Genomic DNA, 18,491 nt, shown 5'->3' on the forward strand with positions numbered 1-18,491 from the left:
CTATTATCATTCAATAATCTTTAAAATTTCAATTTTATGTTGAAGCTAAATATCAAGCCCAATGGATGATGGACTGATCGAAATGACTAATTTCGGAAGGCAACTTTCAGGTGGGTTGTGAAAGCAGGCTTCCAATCTGTCAAACAGGTTTGTATTCAGCTCAGGCTGGGAAATCTATGATCGTCGATGTCTCACACAAGTGAATTACTAGCTAAAGTGGATCGACTAGTCTGAACTAGAATTATTCACCCCTTGAGAGTATTGACTGATTGACAACCACTACTCTGAGCGACGTGGATGATGGTGATCTCTCAGTATGGGAATGGTTGAAGTCCCAGGTGGAAAGTAATCTGTTATGTCTGGCCTCGATTTTGATTTCGCCGCCTGATCTTTTTTCTCATGCGAGACGTTGTTGCAGTTCTTGGTAGCCTCTTCAAGTATTCTAATGGTTTCCAAATCCCCGTTCTGTACAGCAAATTGCTAGAATGGGTAAGCAAAGTCAGTTTACTTTGGGAAAGTAATCGTTGGTATCACAGAGCTCGACCTTACCAGAGCAGTCGATCCCTGAACGCGGAGACATGGGTTTACTCCCCGCTGAAGCAAGAGAAGCACTTTATTTGCCTCGCCTCTTCCTGCAAAATCGTGAAGAAGATGGGTACCATCCACTTTACAATTGACATCTGTGCCGGCCTCGATCAGAAGTTGGGAGACTCTCTCGTGCTCCTCAGAGCTTCCAATCTGTGTCCATGGGGTGTGGCCGTCTTTGTTTCTACTCTCGATGTCTGATTGCCGGGTTATCAGAAATTTGACCATCTCGGGATGGTTGAAAAGTGCGGCTAAATGAAGGCAGGTATTTTCTTCGTTATCGCGCTGAACACAATGATCCCGGATGGTGAAGAGTATTTTTGCTATATTCATGCGACCAAACCTCGCTGCCACAAACCGAGCTATGAATACTATTTCGTCAAAGGCATTGGGAGCTGTTTGTTTGCCCCAATCCAGTGCAGTACGGAGACTTGCAAGATCGTCGTTGTATGCTGCCTTCAAAATACTCACAGTGGCAGAGAGGACACCATCACCAATGTATGTATTGTATGCCTCATTCCCCGTTCCTCTGGATATCTCATTGGCGATGTCTTTGACGATGTTTTCATAAATACTTTTACCGTCGACCATAGTATCAGCAATGCCGCCCAAGAAAGCGCGATCATAGTGCTTGCAGAGATTTGCCCGGATTTCACTGTCTTCTGAGATACTGTCTCGCATTATCTCTGCCAATATTTTACGGTCACTGTCGTTGTTTTGTACGGCATTGAGATCTGACTCGGCTGTGGTAACTGCGTCGGGAACATGGGGCTGGTTTGAGATTGACCCATTCGGCGTGGAAGCGCTATAACCCTGTGGTGTAGCAGGACTGGCAGCTGCATGCTGTCAGTAAGATGTACAATCTTATCAAGTATCGGCAACAAATACCGCGCGCTCGAATTCGGTCCATGGTGGTGACATTGCGGGCGATTTCTTTCCGAACTCGTGTGTCACTGATCACCGTACCATTAAAGTGAATCTCGATCTCCTTCTGACCTGCACTGGCTTTGCGCGTCTCCTTTTGATGATCAGCCCATATCCACACATCCCTGGTCTTGTTCTTGCGAAAGCCCCATTTCTTAAATTGGTATTTATAGGCATTTTGGCTGTGAGCAGAATTAGTAAGGCTGTCAAAGCCGAGCAGGTTCGTACCTGGCCCTTATCCCGAATCTTGTTTCCATGTATTGCATCAACTTTTCCAGCTTCATATTTTCATCCAGGTACAACTTTCGAATTGTATCTTGGTGGTCAGACAGGCTCATATCGATGATTTACCGTGTAATCAGATGCCGTTGTTTTCTTATGGTTGAGAATGGTGGGTAATGTGAGCTTTTTGTACCCAACGGTTGTCCCAGGTTAGCTTAGGTGACCGCAGCCCATCTGCACGGCCCCTCTCCTCGATGAGATCAAAGCCCTCGTTTGTGGCTATGGCATCTTCTGGAATGGATCAATCAATACCACTGTCTCTGTGGGGCTTCGCTTTTTGGTATCGCCCAATCAAGAATCGAGAATCGTTTAGGCACAGGTGACAGTCCCGGTCATCTTCTGGCATGGTCCAATCGGCAATAGGAGGTGAAATCATTCAACTGCCTGTGCGGACAATCACCTTCTGGCCCCGTCCAATTACATTAGGATAGTCTATCTCCCTGCGTTATGACTGCGGCTGAGACAAAGTCCCTTGTGTCAGATTGGCTGAAACCGAAGGTGCACAGCTGACGCCAGCATGGGACTTCTCTTAGCTGCATCAGGTTTGTAAAAGAAAGAAAGAAAAAATAAAGAAAAGAAAAATGAATTACTCCTAGCTTACTTTCTCAAAGTAGGAACTAGGTGTAGTCACTCGCTTACTTTCTAGAGTGGGAACTACGCGTATTGACAACATCGTCGCTCATGTAACTTGTCCCCTGCTCGCTTGAGCAAAGATTTAAAGATATCTTTCCCCTGATATCTGGCAAAAAAAAAAAGTCAAACCACATCCTAAGGTAGGACCTGTGCGCGATCATCTGTTCTAGCTTTGGGCCCGTCATTTTTCAGCATGAGCCTGTCATTTGGAGACATTATTGGCCTACTAAATCTTTTGGTTAACTGCATACCCGGTATTCGCTTCGCCATAAAAGGTATCGGTGCTCAAATCCGCCGGTCGCCGCTCGACAACCAAGGTACGTCCAATTTCCTACCATCTACCTCCCTTGGCCCTGAGTCCTGCTATTCAATGATTCTCGTCTGCCGGCTGACTCATCGTAGACCACTCTCTTCTGCCAAATTTGCTCAACGGCAACGGTTCAAATTGTTCAGGTGAATTGGGCTCGTGCCATAGAGTAATTCACTCCCGACCGGCCCTGCCCCGACCAGCGCTACCACCTCAATATATGCAAGTGGCCGTGTTTGCCTTCATCGGAACGGTAAGTCACTTCAAGTCAAGTGTTTATATTACCTCGGCCGAGATCTCATTTCCTTGGTTCTTCGACAGGTGATCAACATTGTCCCTCACAGACATGAGGCGCCGTGTGCAGGAACTACTGCTTCCAGACGTACACCGCTCGATATTGTCTAGACTATGAAATGCAGGCTTACAAGGGCTGCAAAGATGATTTTGGTTCGTTTTACCTATCCAGGAGCTAAGTCATGAGGAGTGAACTGGATTTCGTGGTGACTGACGCCTTGTCCTAGGTTGATGGTCTCTTTCTCTCACTCAACATACAGTCCTTCTTCTCTCGGCTACATATGCACGCCGGGAGTTGATGTTCTGTGTCGAACAATGATTCCGGAAAACATCAACATATGATGAAGGGACCAAGGCTAGTGGTTGGGATTAATATGATCCGGAGGCCTCGGATATAGAGAGTCGAAAGAGATGTGATCAGGGGAGTGCCTACTTGCAAAATACATTGTCGCTGATATATGGTTGAGTGGGAGTAGTATTTACTGTTTTGTTGAAACGTCAGTACATTCAGTACTTTGCGTTGTCTTTTATGTTTTTTACAGTTGTTTCAGCTTCAGTCTCGCTTCTGCCTTGATAGCGTGTGTTGTACTTAGACTCGACCGCAGATGAGGAATTTCTGGATGGACCTTGCCCTTGAAATCCCATGATGAACCTGTATGTGATTCAAGATATCAAATTAAAGCAGCAGCGACAGCAGCGACCGGAACCTTACCTAGCCGAGAACCTCAATCTCTTGGAAAATCTGCGAGCAATCGGGACATTTGCGTAGAACTTTGACTCATTGTGAGGAACGACTGAGCCATTTATAGTGCCCAATGGGTATGATCCCGATTGCCACATTCTTGTTAACAAGTTGATCAGTTGACAGGAATACACCTTTCTCTTTCCGTTCCAATCCAATTCGAGCATAAAGAATGATTTCAGACTACTACCCATCTGCTTTTGATTTACTTCTTTGCACTTTCCTACTGTGCACTAGATTGCCAGTACTCAATCCAATCATGTCTATCATGTCTACAAGCAACTACTGCTTGAGCTGTCATCGATGACAATGGAATAGAAGAGTTTACCTCATCGAGCATAAATACCAAAATCAACCAGAGCAAAGCATCCTGCCTTTCTATATCTTTTGTGATCTCTAGATATGGGGACTCTGTATAAAACGACAAAACCCTGAATAAAGCACCGGTGACTATAGTGCCTGGGAATAATGTAAACAACCAGTCTGCAGAAATCTGAGCTGGACAAGTACTCTTGAACAAGCCATCGAGTATATCATGCTTGAAGTTTAGTTCACCTTTCGTTTGAACTCTCGAAAGTGCCCCAGGTTTCTCATCCGGTCAGTGACGATACCTTAGACATGGATAAGGCTATCAGCTCCGAAGGAGTCGGAAAACGAAAAACACGTGATCTCAAACGGTGTTAGTATAAATCTAGTACTAGAGAATCTTTTCTCGCGGAAATTTGCACGTGACCGTCTTGAAGCTCACGTGTAGATTTCAGATATCATTCTTAATATCAGACGGGGCTTCATGATCTATTTTAAGGTTTAGGTAATTAGAAGGAGCTCTGAGGGGGTCGTCAAAAGAGCTCGGGAGTCCACAAATCTTGGTATTTCTGGCTCTACCCTAGACGGATATCGAAACGAATCGAACCTAAATCAGTGATATGTGACTCCCAATAGGTGAAAAGTGATTGCACTTAAGCAGAATACAAGGTTTAGATTGTAAGTAAGTTGCTTTTCTGCCAGGCACACTTGGTCAAGCATTTGACTATATGCTGCAGCGGTTGGTTCCAGTCGATGACATTCACGATTAAGGGGATGTGGTCGGAAAAGGCAAGTATCACCAACAGAGCTTCAATGAATATGGCTTTTGAGGGTTTAAAACTGCTCCTAGCTGCTGCATTGTCATTCTAGATGATATTGTAGCTATTCTGTAGGATTCTATCACTGCCCTGATTAGTACAGCAACAGGTCCTTGATTGTAAGAACCTTCTCCCATGACGCAAACTCGGAAGGCATGTTATACGCCTTCTTGACATTATTTCCCTTCCTACTTCCAGAATCAATGTGATTCATCTTTGTCCAATTGCTGTTAGCACCTCTGATAATATACAAATATTTATGAAAATCAATTAATCTGAAACATTGTCTTCCAATCTTATCAGTGCACAATAAGTGCCATAGCAGTAATTCTCGGAAGAGTAAGTCACGGTCTACAAAGTATCTACTAATTTATTATATATCAGCTGGTCCTAGTATACTACAAATAAAGAATTTATGAAGAGTATGCGCTTATGAAGCTGCCCAAAGAACTGATATCTTCCAAATATACTAACATAATACCGCGTGTTAAAATCTTTTTTGCAGTGGTAACAAAATACCATCAATCTATCGCTAATTATCTGATTCTGGTCAAATAACAACATCCAACAACCCAGTTTTAGGAACTCCCCCTTTGCCCTATACACACTGTGACTCTTATATTTTCATGTAATTTTTTCTGTGTATCAAATACGCAAGCATAACAATATACATAGTTAAGCGGGTAAGATCTTGGCGCTATATCAGACGCTGGGCTAGATGCATGCCTACATTTTTTTTAGTACCAAGCTCAACTGCATCCTCTTGCTGCCGCTCGCGCTGCCATTAAAATATTCTTGGAAAGTGACTCGAACTTTCTTGATAAACAGGGTCAAAGCATTAAGGCTAAATAATATGTTACTGGCAGTGCCTAATTTGATAGATCACAAAAGCACAATTCCTCAATATAGAGTTTTCTTGAGACATTCGTATGTGAAGGACCTCTACTCTTTTTCATGTATCATATTTTCGCTTTTTGTAATTGTGACTCATTTGCTGCTTTTATCTTTAAATACTGCCATTTTCCGGCCAGGTATAATGAAATGGTTATCTAAATCAGATGAGGGTTGGCAGTTCCACGATCACTGGTCAAGACTAGGTGTAAATTGCAAGTAAACATACTGGAAAGGCTCCCTTACAAGGTACAGAGCGCGAGTATATATCCAGCTTATGTTAATATTTTTGTCTGAACTTTCATCTTTAATTCCTAAGTTTGCTATCCATGACTCATATCATCTAAGTTCTAAAATCGAGTGACTAAATCCTGATTAAGGGTCACAAGAAGTGGTCCTGGTCTGCGTGCACAGGTAGCATCCTACGGCCTGATTCTAGAGCTGTCGGAGTAGACCCATCTTTGCACTTCGTTTAGCTTCCGTGCCGCGGTTATTTTGAATACTCATGTCCCTGCACGCACAGGGAACAGAAGTAGAGTGCCTGGAGCAGTTTTGTTCCTTGAATGACATTACCAATAGACTCTTCGTCGCCTTAGATAATCAGTGAGGACTAGGCTCTCGGACAAATTCAAGGCCATTGACTCAAGGATGAAAGATATGTCGAGGCTGGACTCTCTATGGGATTCTGATATGATCAGCAGTCGGGAAGCAGCGTGGTAGCGAGCCATTTACCAGTTACCAGATGAAAAGCCCTATGTGTCGCTTGCATTTGAATTTTCATTTTAGCTTTCATCATTTCTAGGTAGGTCCCTTCAATTCGATTCCCAGAGCATGACCCAAGGTTGAGCATGGCTTAATTTCTCGTCGCCGGACCTGATCTAGATCCTGACGCTTCCTTGCCTCTTCACCTCATCCCCTATAATGACACTGCAGACAGTAAGTACTATCAGAATTAAGCACCGAATTGACAACCGAAACCCGAACGTAGATCACTCACAAAGGCCCCTTCCTATTTGTAATCGCCGCCCACTCAAACCTTGTCCATCGCAATCTTATCCGCATTCACCCCATCCTCTTCTTCACCGCGCTTCAGCATCCCCATCATTCTCGCCCAAATACCTTGGTTCACACGTCCCTGCACCCAATAGCCCGCCTGTCTGCCCTCATCTCCATCGCCATCCGCATTGCCGATTCGCGCAGATGCCCTCGCCTTACAGGTCGTCAAACCGTCGTCCATCCGCACTCCCATTTTCGTTAACGACCGACTCAACCGCGTATTCCCGAGAACAAAAACGGGCTTCGTGCCTTTGACGTCCAATCCATACCAAGGCAGATGACACCACGAGGTCAGCGCCACCCGGGGCGTGCGGGAGCCGTATCCTCGCGGAACTGCCGGGGTGTCCCGGACTGGCAGATGTTGGTTGATTATCTGGGCCACGCAGACGAGGTCGCGGGCGTCTTGGATGGTCTGGCGGATATGGTGAGCGATGTCGACGAGATCGTCCGATGCCGATGAGGCGGAGGCAACAGGTGCAACTGGGACGTTGATCCAAGGGTTGGCCAGAGCGCCTGGGGCCGAAGCGAGATGCGATTGGATGTTGAGGGTAAAGATGAGGCCGGTGTGGGCTCCCTTTGCCTTGGCAGTTGGCGAGAAGGCCGACTACGAGCAATTAGTGTCGAAACGGGAACCCCTGGCAAGGGGGGGGGGCAATGGAATTGAGGGTCCTGTCTGGGTGGCTGTAAGGCACCGTACCTGATAGATGAACGCCATCAAGAGGTCATGTTCCGTGACTCGAACCCCCCTGCTCTGCGCCTGAGCCATCCACTCATCGATTCGCGACTGTGGCACGAAGAGCATTCGGCGCACGCGACGGGCGGAAGTGGGACAGAACGCCCAAAAGCGTTGGCGGAGATACGCCACCAAGAACCTTGCCCAGCTCACCTGAAAACCTTGCGAATAGCGAACGGCAATCGGGTGGTTCGGCGTGTCGTCGTGGACGGCCGCGGTTTGCCCGGCCTCGATCACCTCGGGTTTGAGGAAGAATTCGGGTCGAATTGCAGTGTCCCCTCGAACATGCGTGCCTGATAGCAGCGCGCAGTACGTCTTGGCAATCCAGTGAATTCCTGGAATCAATTAGCAACAAGAAGCACATGGCGTCGGAGGCTGCGAGGACAATTAGCGTACCCCCGGCGTCGGACAATGCGTGTTGAACGATGAATTGGATGACACATGCATCGCGCAGATGCACTGTTCGGATGGACAGTGCCTGTCGGCCATCGTGCTTCCCTCCCTTGAACCAAACCAGTTTCTCCAGTATCTGGGGGTAGTAGAAGACAGGCTCGGGTTCGGCTTCGGTCGAGCACAATTCAGCGGTGTTCGACGGTACAAACTCGTCCAGGCGCAGATTGACTGTCTTCGCGCGAAAGATTGTCCCGAGCTTGCTGGAAGTGCAATTCCCCTTAACAAATTTCGAGCGCTGCGTGACCGTGTGAAGTTAGCATTTACTTACAAAAGTAAATGTCGCTCCTGTGGCTGCGCAAAACCCGCCTTTGTATTTAATCTTGTACCCAGGATCGGATATTCCGTAATCATTTGTCGTGTCGCCGCCAGACATTCCTCCGGCGTCAGTTTGACCGGCAACGCAACCGTCAGATACACCTCGAGCTGGCGCGAGAAGGACAGTTCTAGCGGTGAGAGCTCCATTTGCTGCTCCAGTGACCGCTCGGAGCTTGGTGGTGAGCATGACACAGTATTGTCCAAAGGCTGTTTCTCCATCATCATCAAGATCGTGATCGATGCAATCTGGCATCTCTCGTCTTTCCTCCTAGCCCCGCTGAAGATGCAGACGGAGGTATATGTACCCTCTACTCCGTACCTCCGGGCAATTCGCCCGATGTGGGGTTTTACCCTACGCGGATCACGACGCAAAGATAGTTAATGAATAGGTTCGATAGTCTTCGGAAAATTAAATCGCGATCGTCAGGGCGCCGTAATTGTAAATCTGTCCTGCACGCGAGGAGAGCCAATAGAAGGCTGGCAGGGTTTTTCTAGCATCTTAAATAATGGGGTTGAGGGTCTAGAGTTTCCATTTTCCAGACATGGCTATTTTCATCCTCTGTTTACGCCTATGTTGAGGCTTCTGATGTATTGGTTTTTCAAATCTCCATGAGAAAAAATGGATTCAGCCGTCTGGGCCTACGCTCGCTCCCGAGCCAGCCCTATTATCGCCCTCGGTCGCATCTGTGATTCTTGATGCGCATCAGGAGTTATCGAGCCATGATCCGGATTAGGAAATTGATCATTCAGGGGGAGCAAAAAGCAGGATCTGCGGTGTCGATCTTCGGGAAAAGCCAAGGAAGATAACTCGAACCCTTCGCTTGGCGGGCCAAGTTGCGCGTGGTGGAGCCGCCCGTACCGAATACGATCAGCAGTTTCTACGGCGAGTCACGACGCGGCCCGAATCTTGATTCCGTGGGCGACGAAGTTGAAATCGATCCGGTGTGGGGTCAAGGAAATTGGACGCCATGTGGAACTGTCATGCAGCAGCCGGCTCCTTTCTCCTCGTGGCTGTAGGCAAAAAAAAAAAAAAAAGCTGAAATTGTGCTACAGCTCGGCTCGCTGGTAGCCAAACTGAAATGCAATGATCTTACCCAAGCAGTCACAAAAGAATCAGGGAGAAACACATACTAAAGGGGGGATTGGCTTGTGGTGACTAGGTACCCACCCAAGTGCTAACCTCCCGGCGTGTGGCTTGAACGCGGCCAGAACGCGCGTAGGTGTCATTCATTAGGGCTTACTCTCTGACAGCTTGGAACACGAACTTAAGCTTCGGCACCAGGTTCGAAAATGGATCTATGAGACCATAGTTGGACGTCTTCAACTCCTCCAACGGATTCCAGGGAGGTATGCAGAGGCAAGACAGCACGTTCTCGTGGTGGAGCACAACGTTTCAACAGGCGAAGTCTCAGTCACAGATTAAATGCAGCGGGCTCTGATGTCTCTGAAGGCATTAATGGTCACCAGGCCCTCGACAAAGTTGAGAGTCAGACCTATCTCTGTTTAAGGTTCTTTTCTTGTGGATAAAGATATGTCCGTTCTGGACAGGAATTCGGCCACTGATAAATATTGGTAAAAGCCGAAAGCCTAGCAAAATACATCTACCCGCGATAGGCGTGTTGCAAATACTAGAGAGAAGCAATAAAAGCATATGATGGCTGCTGGTGTTGGGAACGTGATTTTCAAGCCCTAACCACCGCACGAGCCACTTGGAAGGATCAAACTCTCATATTCTCCGAGGAACGACACTAGAGGTTTACGATCTTGAACTTGCGCATATCATATCATGTCGTACGGAATCCAGGGAGAATCGCTACGAATGGAGTTGATTTCACCCGAGAATATGTGGGATAGTGGAAGGTGGGTGGCGCTAGTATCAAGATGCTATGGTCCTTGGAACGTTTGTGGTGTGTTAAATGATACCAACCGTTGATAGTACTAAGGCAAGCTGGGATCATAAATTCATTCTCGGAATTACAATTCCAAACAGAATCTTTTGAGCAGCTGTACATATAACAGTACTGCGACACAAAAATTCAAAAGATAATTCCCGCCTCCCGAAATCTCTCAAATGCTTCCAACCAGCCATCAACCGGATTTCGCTGCTCTGTAAATCCCACCGATCTCAACCTCTTGGAACTGAACTGTCGGTCAAAAGTGAGCCACCACCCAACAGAATCCAGCTGCTTCTTCCCCTCGCCAACCCCGCAGGTCAGTGCCTTCGGAGCCCCATTTTGAGCGAACAGATGGCGATATTGGTCGATATATTCACTTGGTTTCAGAGTGTCGTCTTCCGCTGGTCCCACCCCTTTCAGCCCGAACCAGGCCGCGATGCCCGGCCAGAGGTCGCTAGCGCTGACAGGCGTATCGCTATCTAGCATGTTGACGATCTTCCCACCACATGATTCTGGATGCAGTGCGGCATGGATTGCAATGCGACCGAGAATCTCACCCGACACAGGCGTATACAGCGACCGATACCCAGCTTCGCTCCCAGGGAACGGAACCTCTACCGCTTTGTCGGTGGGTCCTCTGTGATTATAGGCGTATAACGAAAGGTACTGCGCCCAGTGGAGAGCAAGGGAGTACGCGGAGCCGTTGGGGGAAAACCCAACCACGGCATCCGGACAGACCTCAGTCCAGGTCCACTTGCGATCCTTGCTGGCCTCGGTCAAAATCTTTCTGAACCACGGATATGCGACGGTCTTGGCGTAGTCTTCCGGCAGGCTGTCGGCCATGGATTCCTCGAGTGGTGGCTGGAAGACACCCTCGGGATTGTAGATACCGTAGCCCTGCTGATGTTAGCCTCCACTCCTGTTATTTGACTAAATGCCTACTTACTCTTGATCCGCCGGAATACACAAACGATCGAAGCGTTGGGGCGACGATGTTTAATGCGTCAGCTAGTCGCTGCATGATTCCACAGTTCTGGGTGCACTCTTGAGTGTAATCGTCGTTGAATGGCGCAAAGACTGATTCATCTTAGTATATCGTGTATGTCGTCATCGCAGCCCTGTTTCCGGCCAATGCCTACCGAAATAAAAGACGTGGGTTATCCCCTCCGCGCCGGGGACCTTTTCTTTGAGTTGCTTCGCCAGATCATCTGTGCTTGTTTGTAGCAGATTGATCCCCGAAACTAGCTCAAAAGAAGGTCTGTTCGGCCCTGAAGGCAAACAGAGGTCGGGCTCTGCGACGGGCCGATTGAGCACCGCAGTGATACGAGAGAATTGGCCTGGCGAGGGGTACTCCGAGAGCAGCTGGTTCAAGGTCGCCCATCCGAGCAGTCCAGCTGCCCCGAAGACAATGGCATGAGACCCTGTCGCCATTGATATTATGTCGTCAAGTGTTGGGAGGATTCGGTTGGTGTCGTCGCACTTCCCCGCGTTGTGAGAATTTATTTAAGGTCTCGGGAATTCCAGGCGGGGTCTATTTTGGGGTTAGGGCAGCCCGCGCAGTTGGCGCAGTCAGAATGAATCATAATGAGATTACACACAATGAAACACAATATTCGATGGAGAATTGTGATCAACGAAAGTTTGCAGCATCCTCTCCGAGGTACAATACCTTATAAATTGTATGGTACGCGATGATCTTGTCTTGTTCCTCTCAGCGTGGCATATTTTGGAAGTTGTTTTCGGGCTATCTTTGGAATGCGGCTTTGTTCTGGATTAATTCTGGATGAACAGAATAGCATGCTATCATTGTTTGTACAGCGAGCTACCGGGCCTAATTTTGAATAATCCGATCTCTATCGTGGTTTTATATCAATGATTATTACTGCCCAACAGGCTGTTTCCTACTTAAACACCTACTCAACCTCAGCCAACCCTAACAAAAGAATCCCTTCGACCTCAAATACGCTAATAGTACAATATTTCGAGTAAAGCTAATGCAATTTATGACTAAATAAATCTGCCTAAGCTTAGCAGAATTAGTGAGATAAGAGAATACCATCAGAAGAAACAGCGCCATGAAGCTGATAGGGCTGCCGCGGGTCAAGATTCTGCGCCGCGTACATTCTTCGACACCCTGCCAGAAGCAGAGCGCAAATCCCGCATGAGCAATGGGATATCCCCCCGCGAACATAATCCCGTACACCGGGCTTCTCCGGTGTCCGAGCTGACGGGCCTGCCGCAGAAGGGTGTCGAGCTCTCGCAGCAGCCGTGACCGCAGCCCAAAGGCGTGGAGTGTCCGAGGGCTGCCGAGCATGCTGTGAGCCCACGATCCCGCCTGTGCTTGAAGCTTCAAAACGCGAGTTTCGATGGAGGCGTCCAGGCCGGCGGTGACCCCCATCACCAGCAAGGTAGCCGGGGCGATCCAGCTGCAGATGAGCGTCAAATTCCACTGGGTGGCGAAGGCCAAGCCCGCGGCGGATATGCACGTCGACCCGGACTGAAACACCAGGCCCAGCTTCTCGGAAATGCCGGTCTGAATGCTTCGGCCATTGGAGAGCGCCTGCGTGGCGATGGCGACCCCGGATCCCGCGTCGAAGAAGGCCGCTTCCTGTGTTAATCTCGCCTTGACGTATGCATGGCGGATGTTACGGGTGAGGCGGAACGCGGCCAGGGTGAGCAACGTGCTGTACCCATACGTCAGGGCAAACCGGGCAAGGCCAATGAGGAAGAAGGAGAGGCTGGTCGGCGGGCTGGTCAGCGTCTATCGATCCTCCAATGAACAATCTGCAGGATACCCTAGGCAAGGCCAAGGGTAGAGTAGGAAACTGACGGCAAGCGACTCGCGTCCCTTCGAAAGGCCTCGTCCGAAGACGCGCCCGTGGTATACGCGGTGATGAGGGTGATCAATCGGCCGAAGACGAGATTCACCAGTGCCATGCCAACGCCGGAAGCCAATGCGGCGGCGATCGCGACGACCTGCATGGTGTATTCTGTTGGAGTCGCATATCGAAAGATTCTCTATTCGGATCTTAGCGGCAATGGCGGAGTGTGGTGCACGAGGTCGGGGCTTTTCTTCTTTCTCCCATGCCCGAAAAGAGTTTGCATTGTGCTCGTGCGCTTCTCTCCTGGGAGCGTCTTCGTACTCGAGACCCATCTCTACCCAGCTGATGTCTTGTGAACACGGATCAGTTCGAATTTGTGCAGTTTCGGATTCTGCAAAGGGTTTGGCTGAGTCGGGAGAGAGACTATGGAACGCGGAGACCTGGGCATATTCGGCTACTTGTTTACAGCCTTTATATCTAAATCGAGACCCCTGACTCTCTAACGGGGATTATGTAAATTGTAGACCCCGAAAAGGTGAAGGTATGAAAACAACTTTGTGCAGAGTGGGGAGTGGGGACTCATTACATCGAAACAATGTTTTACATATTCATTCCATTAGTTCAATTTGAAGTTCAACAAGCGCAAGCCGCAGAACGCGAGGCGACCCAAGATGCAGAGACTTGTGGATCAATCCTATAAATCCTACCAATCCTTTCTACTCGGTGTTTAGCGCTGCTCTTGCGTTCCGCGGATCACGGCGGCTTACAAAGAGCCGAGATTCACTAACTAACTAATGTCAAGTTACTCTTTACATTCTTTCTTTCTTCCGTCACTTGCTCACTTACTCATTTACTCACTCATTTACTCACGTACTTATTTACCCACTTACTCAACTTTGTGTTTGCTCACTCTACTCACATCTACTTCAATTTTACTTCCTTCAATCATCCGGGAGGGCTAGAATGTCACCCGATCGGAGACTCTCTTCCTCCGGAGTTGTGCGGGCGGTAAGTCTATGCACATGTCTTCCTATCGTATTCTCATTCAGCCAGAATATGATGGACTTGGTAGACGGGGACGAGTGGTTTTTATAGATTATGTGGATGTTTAACCCTTCATTATTCCTTTGCTTCGACTGGCCATCCGTGGTCACCAAAATCCTCGGCGAGAGAGGAGTCGGTTTACGGCTGTAGTCATGTCCACCGGACTTCGGAGATTTTCTACTCTTTGCTTGTTACCGTGTCGCTAGGATGGCTCTGCGATTCAAGGAAGTCTGATCCGTGCGATGGGCGGGCGATCTCATCTGTTCTAAGGAAGGGAAAGAAAAATAGATAGATAAAATAGCTAACACCAGGTGCCGCAGTTGTACCGGGGTCCTCTCCACAACAACTTCATCGGAATGCCCCCATGAAATGTTGCGCAGTGTTTCAGTGGCATTGGAAAACACCTTCACTCCACTCCCAGCGCAGTCTTGATCAACCGACAGCCAGCATTGACTGTCAGATCCAGCCGGGAGGGCACGATGTCGGGATTGATCTCCACCAGGTCCAATGCAATCAGATTCCCCGATTCCTGCAGTCGCCTGGCAACCCGCACCCCTTACTCGAGCGACAGTCCCGCTGGCACCGGGAACCCGGTGGAAGGCGCCCATTCCGGGTCTAGGGAATCGATGTCATACGAGGCGTGGATCGGCGTGTCGGGGCCCAGATGATCCAGGGCGGCGTCCATGATCTTGTCAATTCCCAGCCTAAAGGAGTCACAGCAAAACCATTGTGATCATTAGCTAAGGTCTCTATATTCAGAAGTGGTTATCGCCGGCGGTTTTGGGAGTTGGGGCGCAGGAAAAGAAACAAGCACAAACCTACCGGTTCACATCCTCCATCGTAAAGGCCTTGACCTGATGACGGGCAATGAGCTCCTTCTCCGCCTCGTCGACATCCCGGAGACCTATGTAGACGAACCTCCGCAAATTGATGCGGTGGCTCGGATCCAGCTAGTCAAACACCCGCTCTGGGGCCAGGGGGCAAGGCCCGACGCGAACGCGACGGGCATGCCGTGGAGGCGGCCACTCCTGCTAGTCTCGGGGGTGTTGATGTCGGCGTGCGCGTCAATCCAGAGCACACCCAGCTCCTGCTGTCTCTGCTGCTGCTGGCCGGCGAATTGGTCGCGGAGGGCCTTTGCGGTCCCCGTGACGGTCCCCGCCCCGATGGAATGGTCGCCCCCCACCGTCAGCACAAACCGTCCTCGGCGAGCGTGCTGGTAGACTGCACTGCTCACGCGCTGCACCGCTGCACTCACTTCGCGCGGTCGCTTTACCCAGTCCCCCCTCCTCCTTTTCCTTCGCCTCTGTGTGGTCGGCGGTGGCAGGTACAGCCGCCAAGACATCGAAATCGATGGCCAGGTTGGCTTTGGTAGCGATCTCCTGAAAGACCCCGGTTTGCATGATCGCTTCCGGTCCCTTCTCGGCGCCGGCTCGAGGCTGCAGGAGTCATATCTTTCCCGTCAGTAAACCATCCCTCCCAGTGCGAATGGAGTCTTCTTCGGGAAGACTAGCTGCAGTTGAAGAACGCTGCAGTTGAAGAACACTGCATTTTTTTATATGTAATACCAGTCCCTGCGGGCTCGGCTCGAATGAACTTTAGCGGTCGAGGCGGCTCCACCCTCGCTTTCCACCCGCTCTTAAAGTTAAGTTTACGCGGTTTCGATCCCAAATTTTTAGGGTTCCGCGGTGATAAACGGATTCTATGCACAATCACAGTAGGAGGTCAAGAAAAGCAAGGTAACCGATATGCAGTTCACGCCCCCTTCCCCAAATTTACACAGAGGAACAACCATCTGATGCTCGGACCTTGCAACGCCGTCTAATCACGGCCAGCCAGCGAAGTACCTAAGTCTTGTAAAAGCCAAACGTCGGGAACATTCAGTCCCCGCTTTCGATACAATTGGTGAGCTTTGCGTCTCCCTGTGCGGAACGCCTCGCAAACCGTCGGGTGTGTGCACATAAAATGTACCATCTGGTCATCCGGCACCCCTTGTCAGATGAGAAGATAGTCAAGACTATCCTACAAACATGGTATCCAATTACACTGTGGAATCCTTCGAGGAGGGATAGATACCTTGTCCCATTCCCACAGTAGGCGGTCAGCGATAAGGGTTTCTGGCAGAGGGTTCTTGCGATTGACCTAAGCTGCCATGTCAGCATGCTTGTCATGATAAATAGAGGCCCTTCTGGAGCTGTCCGTGCCCGCATGCTGTCTGTTCACCTGCGGCTTGTAGAATGGCCATCACGTTTGACCAGACCCGTCCGGATCAATCTAACTCTATCTCCAATGCCTACTCTCATCCGTTAATACTTGCTTTAGTTACCTACGGACAAATACATTTCGCCACTGCTGGTAAATCAGGTCCTTTAATTATTCTTCTACCGATTTATCTGAAGAAATAGTCTGATGTCGGTGAGATCGTCTTTTCCGGACTCGAACTGGCTCGCATGTGGCATGAGCTTAATGGAACAGTGGATCCTGGTTGCTGCGGATTCGACTGCTTCCATTACGGCGAGTTCACGATATCATCACCCATAGCCGGATGAGATCTTTCGATCAGCGGGGTATTTCTGCTAGCTTCTCGGTCATCTATCCTTCAATCGGCAGTTCGTTCAGCGCCGGATGCAGCACATGAGACAATAGTTCAGCCACACTGTGGGGATTCGTGAGTCAAGTGGATCATGGTGGGGCTGCTCAGCTGCATTCTTCCCGGGGGATATCTTTGTAGGTACCATTGCAGTGGGACATGAACGCCACTCTCCTATACAGACACGTCTGCTATTCTGCAGATCACTCTCGAATTGATCACCGATCTACGAACATGAGTCGCTGTGCACAGCCGACACCGCTTCCCAAGGCCTGCTCCAGTACAGTACATAAAAACCCACCGAGTCCCCTCCCTTTCTCTTGCCTCCCTACTCGTGCAACAAAACTCTCCATTCTCACTCTTTCCATCCTACCAGCCCTTTCAAGCATCATGCGGCGAATGAACGACGACGACTGGCGGGAACTCGGGGTCGGCCTCGGGCCGCTGGGATGGGGCATCTACTACGCCTGTATGTACCCGCCCCACGGATCACCCTAGCTTCTCAGACGCAAATGCTAAGTTGTCCAGGGAACGCCTTCGCTGACAGCGATGACCACCCTGAATGGAGAACCGGGGTCAACATGACGGGCTGGACGCTCGCCTGCAACGACAACGATGATCTCGTCTTCCTGAAGACCGAAGGGTACACCTTTGCCTACTTTTGCCACAACAGCGCGCCCGGTGGCGCCTACTTCACCCTTCACGACTTCTCTGTTAAGTCGCGCGAGTCGGACGCTAAGTTTATGGTGATGCACCCTTTCAGTGGCGGCGGGTGCGATCGGGACCAGATGGTGGAGTGGGCACGACGCTGGAGCGGTTATGAGGTGACCGGAGACGAGAAGGAATATTATATGCGGTTGATCCGGGCAGCAAAGGCGGGAGAAGGGCAGGAGCAATAGATATTGCATAAATGCCTCAATCTGAATCTCTTCAAGGAGATGGCGAATTCTTGCCCTCCATATACATGTAGAACTTGCATATTTTTATGTACATATTCCGTATGTACTGTTAGGTCTAGCTACACAGTCTTGTATCTCCTGGTACTGGCCCCTATTACTCGGGCCACTCGGCACCCTGCACTATATACTGCACTACTACAATATCCGTCTCCGCCGCTGCCTCCTCTGTCCCGAATATCGGATATAGACACAGCCGGCTGGCGCCGTACAGGTATGCCCCACCATAAAATCGGGACCTCGGATCTTCGGCCTAATAGAGGGTTAGGCTGATCGATCGTCAGATCCCGGCTCATGCCATGTGTAGCATGCCAGCAAAGATCATGGACTGGAATGGACCACGCAAGTGGGAATCCTTGTTTCACCGCCAAAGGATATCTCGCACATGTAGAACGAGATGTCCTGCGATTTGTCAATGCGTGGCCTTGTCAGATATACCAATGAAAGCTTATTCGCCATGATGCGATTGGACACGCTGTCCTTACAACCTACAGCGTACGAGGCAGCCCCAGCTGGATTAGGAGTCCACCGGTACGATCCACCGCGATAATATTGACATTAGAGTGTTAGTATATAACAAGAGCGTCCTCTGTTCATACTCTCTTCTACGTGTCTATGTGTCACATGAACTTTCCCCAGGGTATATAAACCGACAGGACTTATAATCTTAAAATGACAGGTTTTAAAATGATTTACCTGAATTAGACGAGCAAGTATCATAAGGCTCGGGCCCCCGGTTGGTCGCGCAGGCATTTGAAACAAGCGCCGATTCTAGCAACAATTGTATAAAGTGAGGATGTACATCCCTTGGACCCAAGCAAAGTGAATTGTGGCGAACAAGATAAAAG

General features: G+C 49.4%; 5 protein-coding genes across 5 annotated transcripts; all 5 read right to left on the reverse strand.

The window, feature by feature from the left end:
* Positions 1-499: 499 nt before the first annotated feature.
* Positions 500-1,793, reverse strand: BO95DRAFT_458537 (ankyrin; the record flags this gene model as incomplete). Its single annotated transcript, XM_025588559.1, has 4 exons — positions 500-594; positions 672-1,421; positions 1,474-1,691; positions 1,738-1,793. 4 exons carry the CDS (start codon positions 1,791-1,793, stop codon positions 500-502), a joined length of 1,119 nt encoding a protein of 372 aa, XP_025447704.1.
* Positions 1,794-6,812: 5,019 nt separating this feature from the next.
* Positions 6,813-8,558, reverse strand: BO95DRAFT_458539 (uncharacterized protein; the record flags this gene model as incomplete). Its single annotated transcript, XM_025588560.1, has 4 exons — positions 6,813-7,442; positions 7,536-7,906; positions 7,968-8,224; positions 8,293-8,558. 4 exons carry the CDS (start codon positions 8,556-8,558, stop codon positions 6,813-6,815), a joined length of 1,524 nt encoding a protein of 507 aa, XP_025447705.1.
* A 1,691-nt stretch (positions 8,559-10,249) lies between these two features.
* BO95DRAFT_437934 (uncharacterized protein) lies at positions 10,250-11,692 on the reverse strand. The gene is made up of 3 exons (XM_025585392.1): positions 11,374-11,692; positions 11,181-11,311; positions 10,250-11,131 (listed from the first exon to the last, which is right to left on the reverse strand). The coding sequence occupies exons 1-3, from the start codon at positions 11,663-11,665 to the stop codon at positions 10,376-10,378; spliced, it is 1,179 nt and encodes a 392-aa protein (XP_025447706.1). The 5' UTR covers positions 11,666-11,692; the 3' UTR covers positions 10,250-10,375.
* A 455-nt stretch (positions 11,693-12,147) lies between these two features.
* Positions 12,148-13,427, reverse strand: BO95DRAFT_492400 (uncharacterized protein; the record flags this gene model as incomplete). The annotated part of the gene is made up of 3 exons (XM_025590702.1): positions 13,065-13,427; positions 12,291-12,918; positions 12,148-12,225 (listed from the first exon to the last, which is right to left on the reverse strand). Exons 1-3 carry the CDS (start codon positions 13,214-13,216, stop codon positions 12,148-12,150), a joined length of 858 nt encoding a protein of 285 aa, XP_025447707.1. The 5' UTR covers positions 13,217-13,427.
* A 1,079-nt stretch (positions 13,428-14,506) lies between these two features.
* BO95DRAFT_449003 (arginase) lies at positions 14,507-17,270 on the reverse strand (the record flags this gene model as incomplete). The annotated part of the gene is given in 7 exon segments (XM_025587919.1): positions 14,507-14,639; positions 14,661-14,804; positions 14,923-15,039; positions 15,063-15,354; positions 15,374-15,536; positions 16,868-16,895; positions 17,245-17,270. 7 exon segments carry the CDS (start codon positions 17,268-17,270, stop codon positions 14,507-14,509), a joined length of 903 nt encoding a protein of 300 aa, XP_025447708.1.
* Positions 17,271-18,491: the final 1,221 nt, after the last annotated feature.

Source organism: Aspergillus brunneoviolaceus (assembly GCF_003184695.1).
Source record: "Aspergillus brunneoviolaceus CBS 621.78 unplaced genomic scaffold BO95scaffold_2, whole genome shotgun sequence".
Lineage (NCBI taxonomy): Eukaryota > Fungi > Ascomycota > Eurotiomycetes > Eurotiales > Aspergillaceae > Aspergillus > Aspergillus brunneoviolaceus.

What these genes read in the sequence shown, in the direction of transcription:
- BO95DRAFT_437934 (XM_025585392.1), bottom strand. Translation starts at nt 11,665, where the DNA reads ATGGCGACAGGGTCTCATGCCATTGTCTTCGGGGCAGCTGGACTGCTC. An exon ending in AACCCACGTCTTTTATTTCG is followed by an intron (nt 11,312 to 11,373) that starts GTAGGCATTGGC and finishes AAGATGAATCAG; the next exon opens with TCTTTGCGCCATTCAACGAC. An exon ending in TGTATTCCGGCGGATCAAGA is followed by an intron (nt 11,132 to 11,180) that starts GTAAGTAGGCAT and finishes TAACATCAGCAG; the next exon opens with GGCTACGGTATCTACAATCC.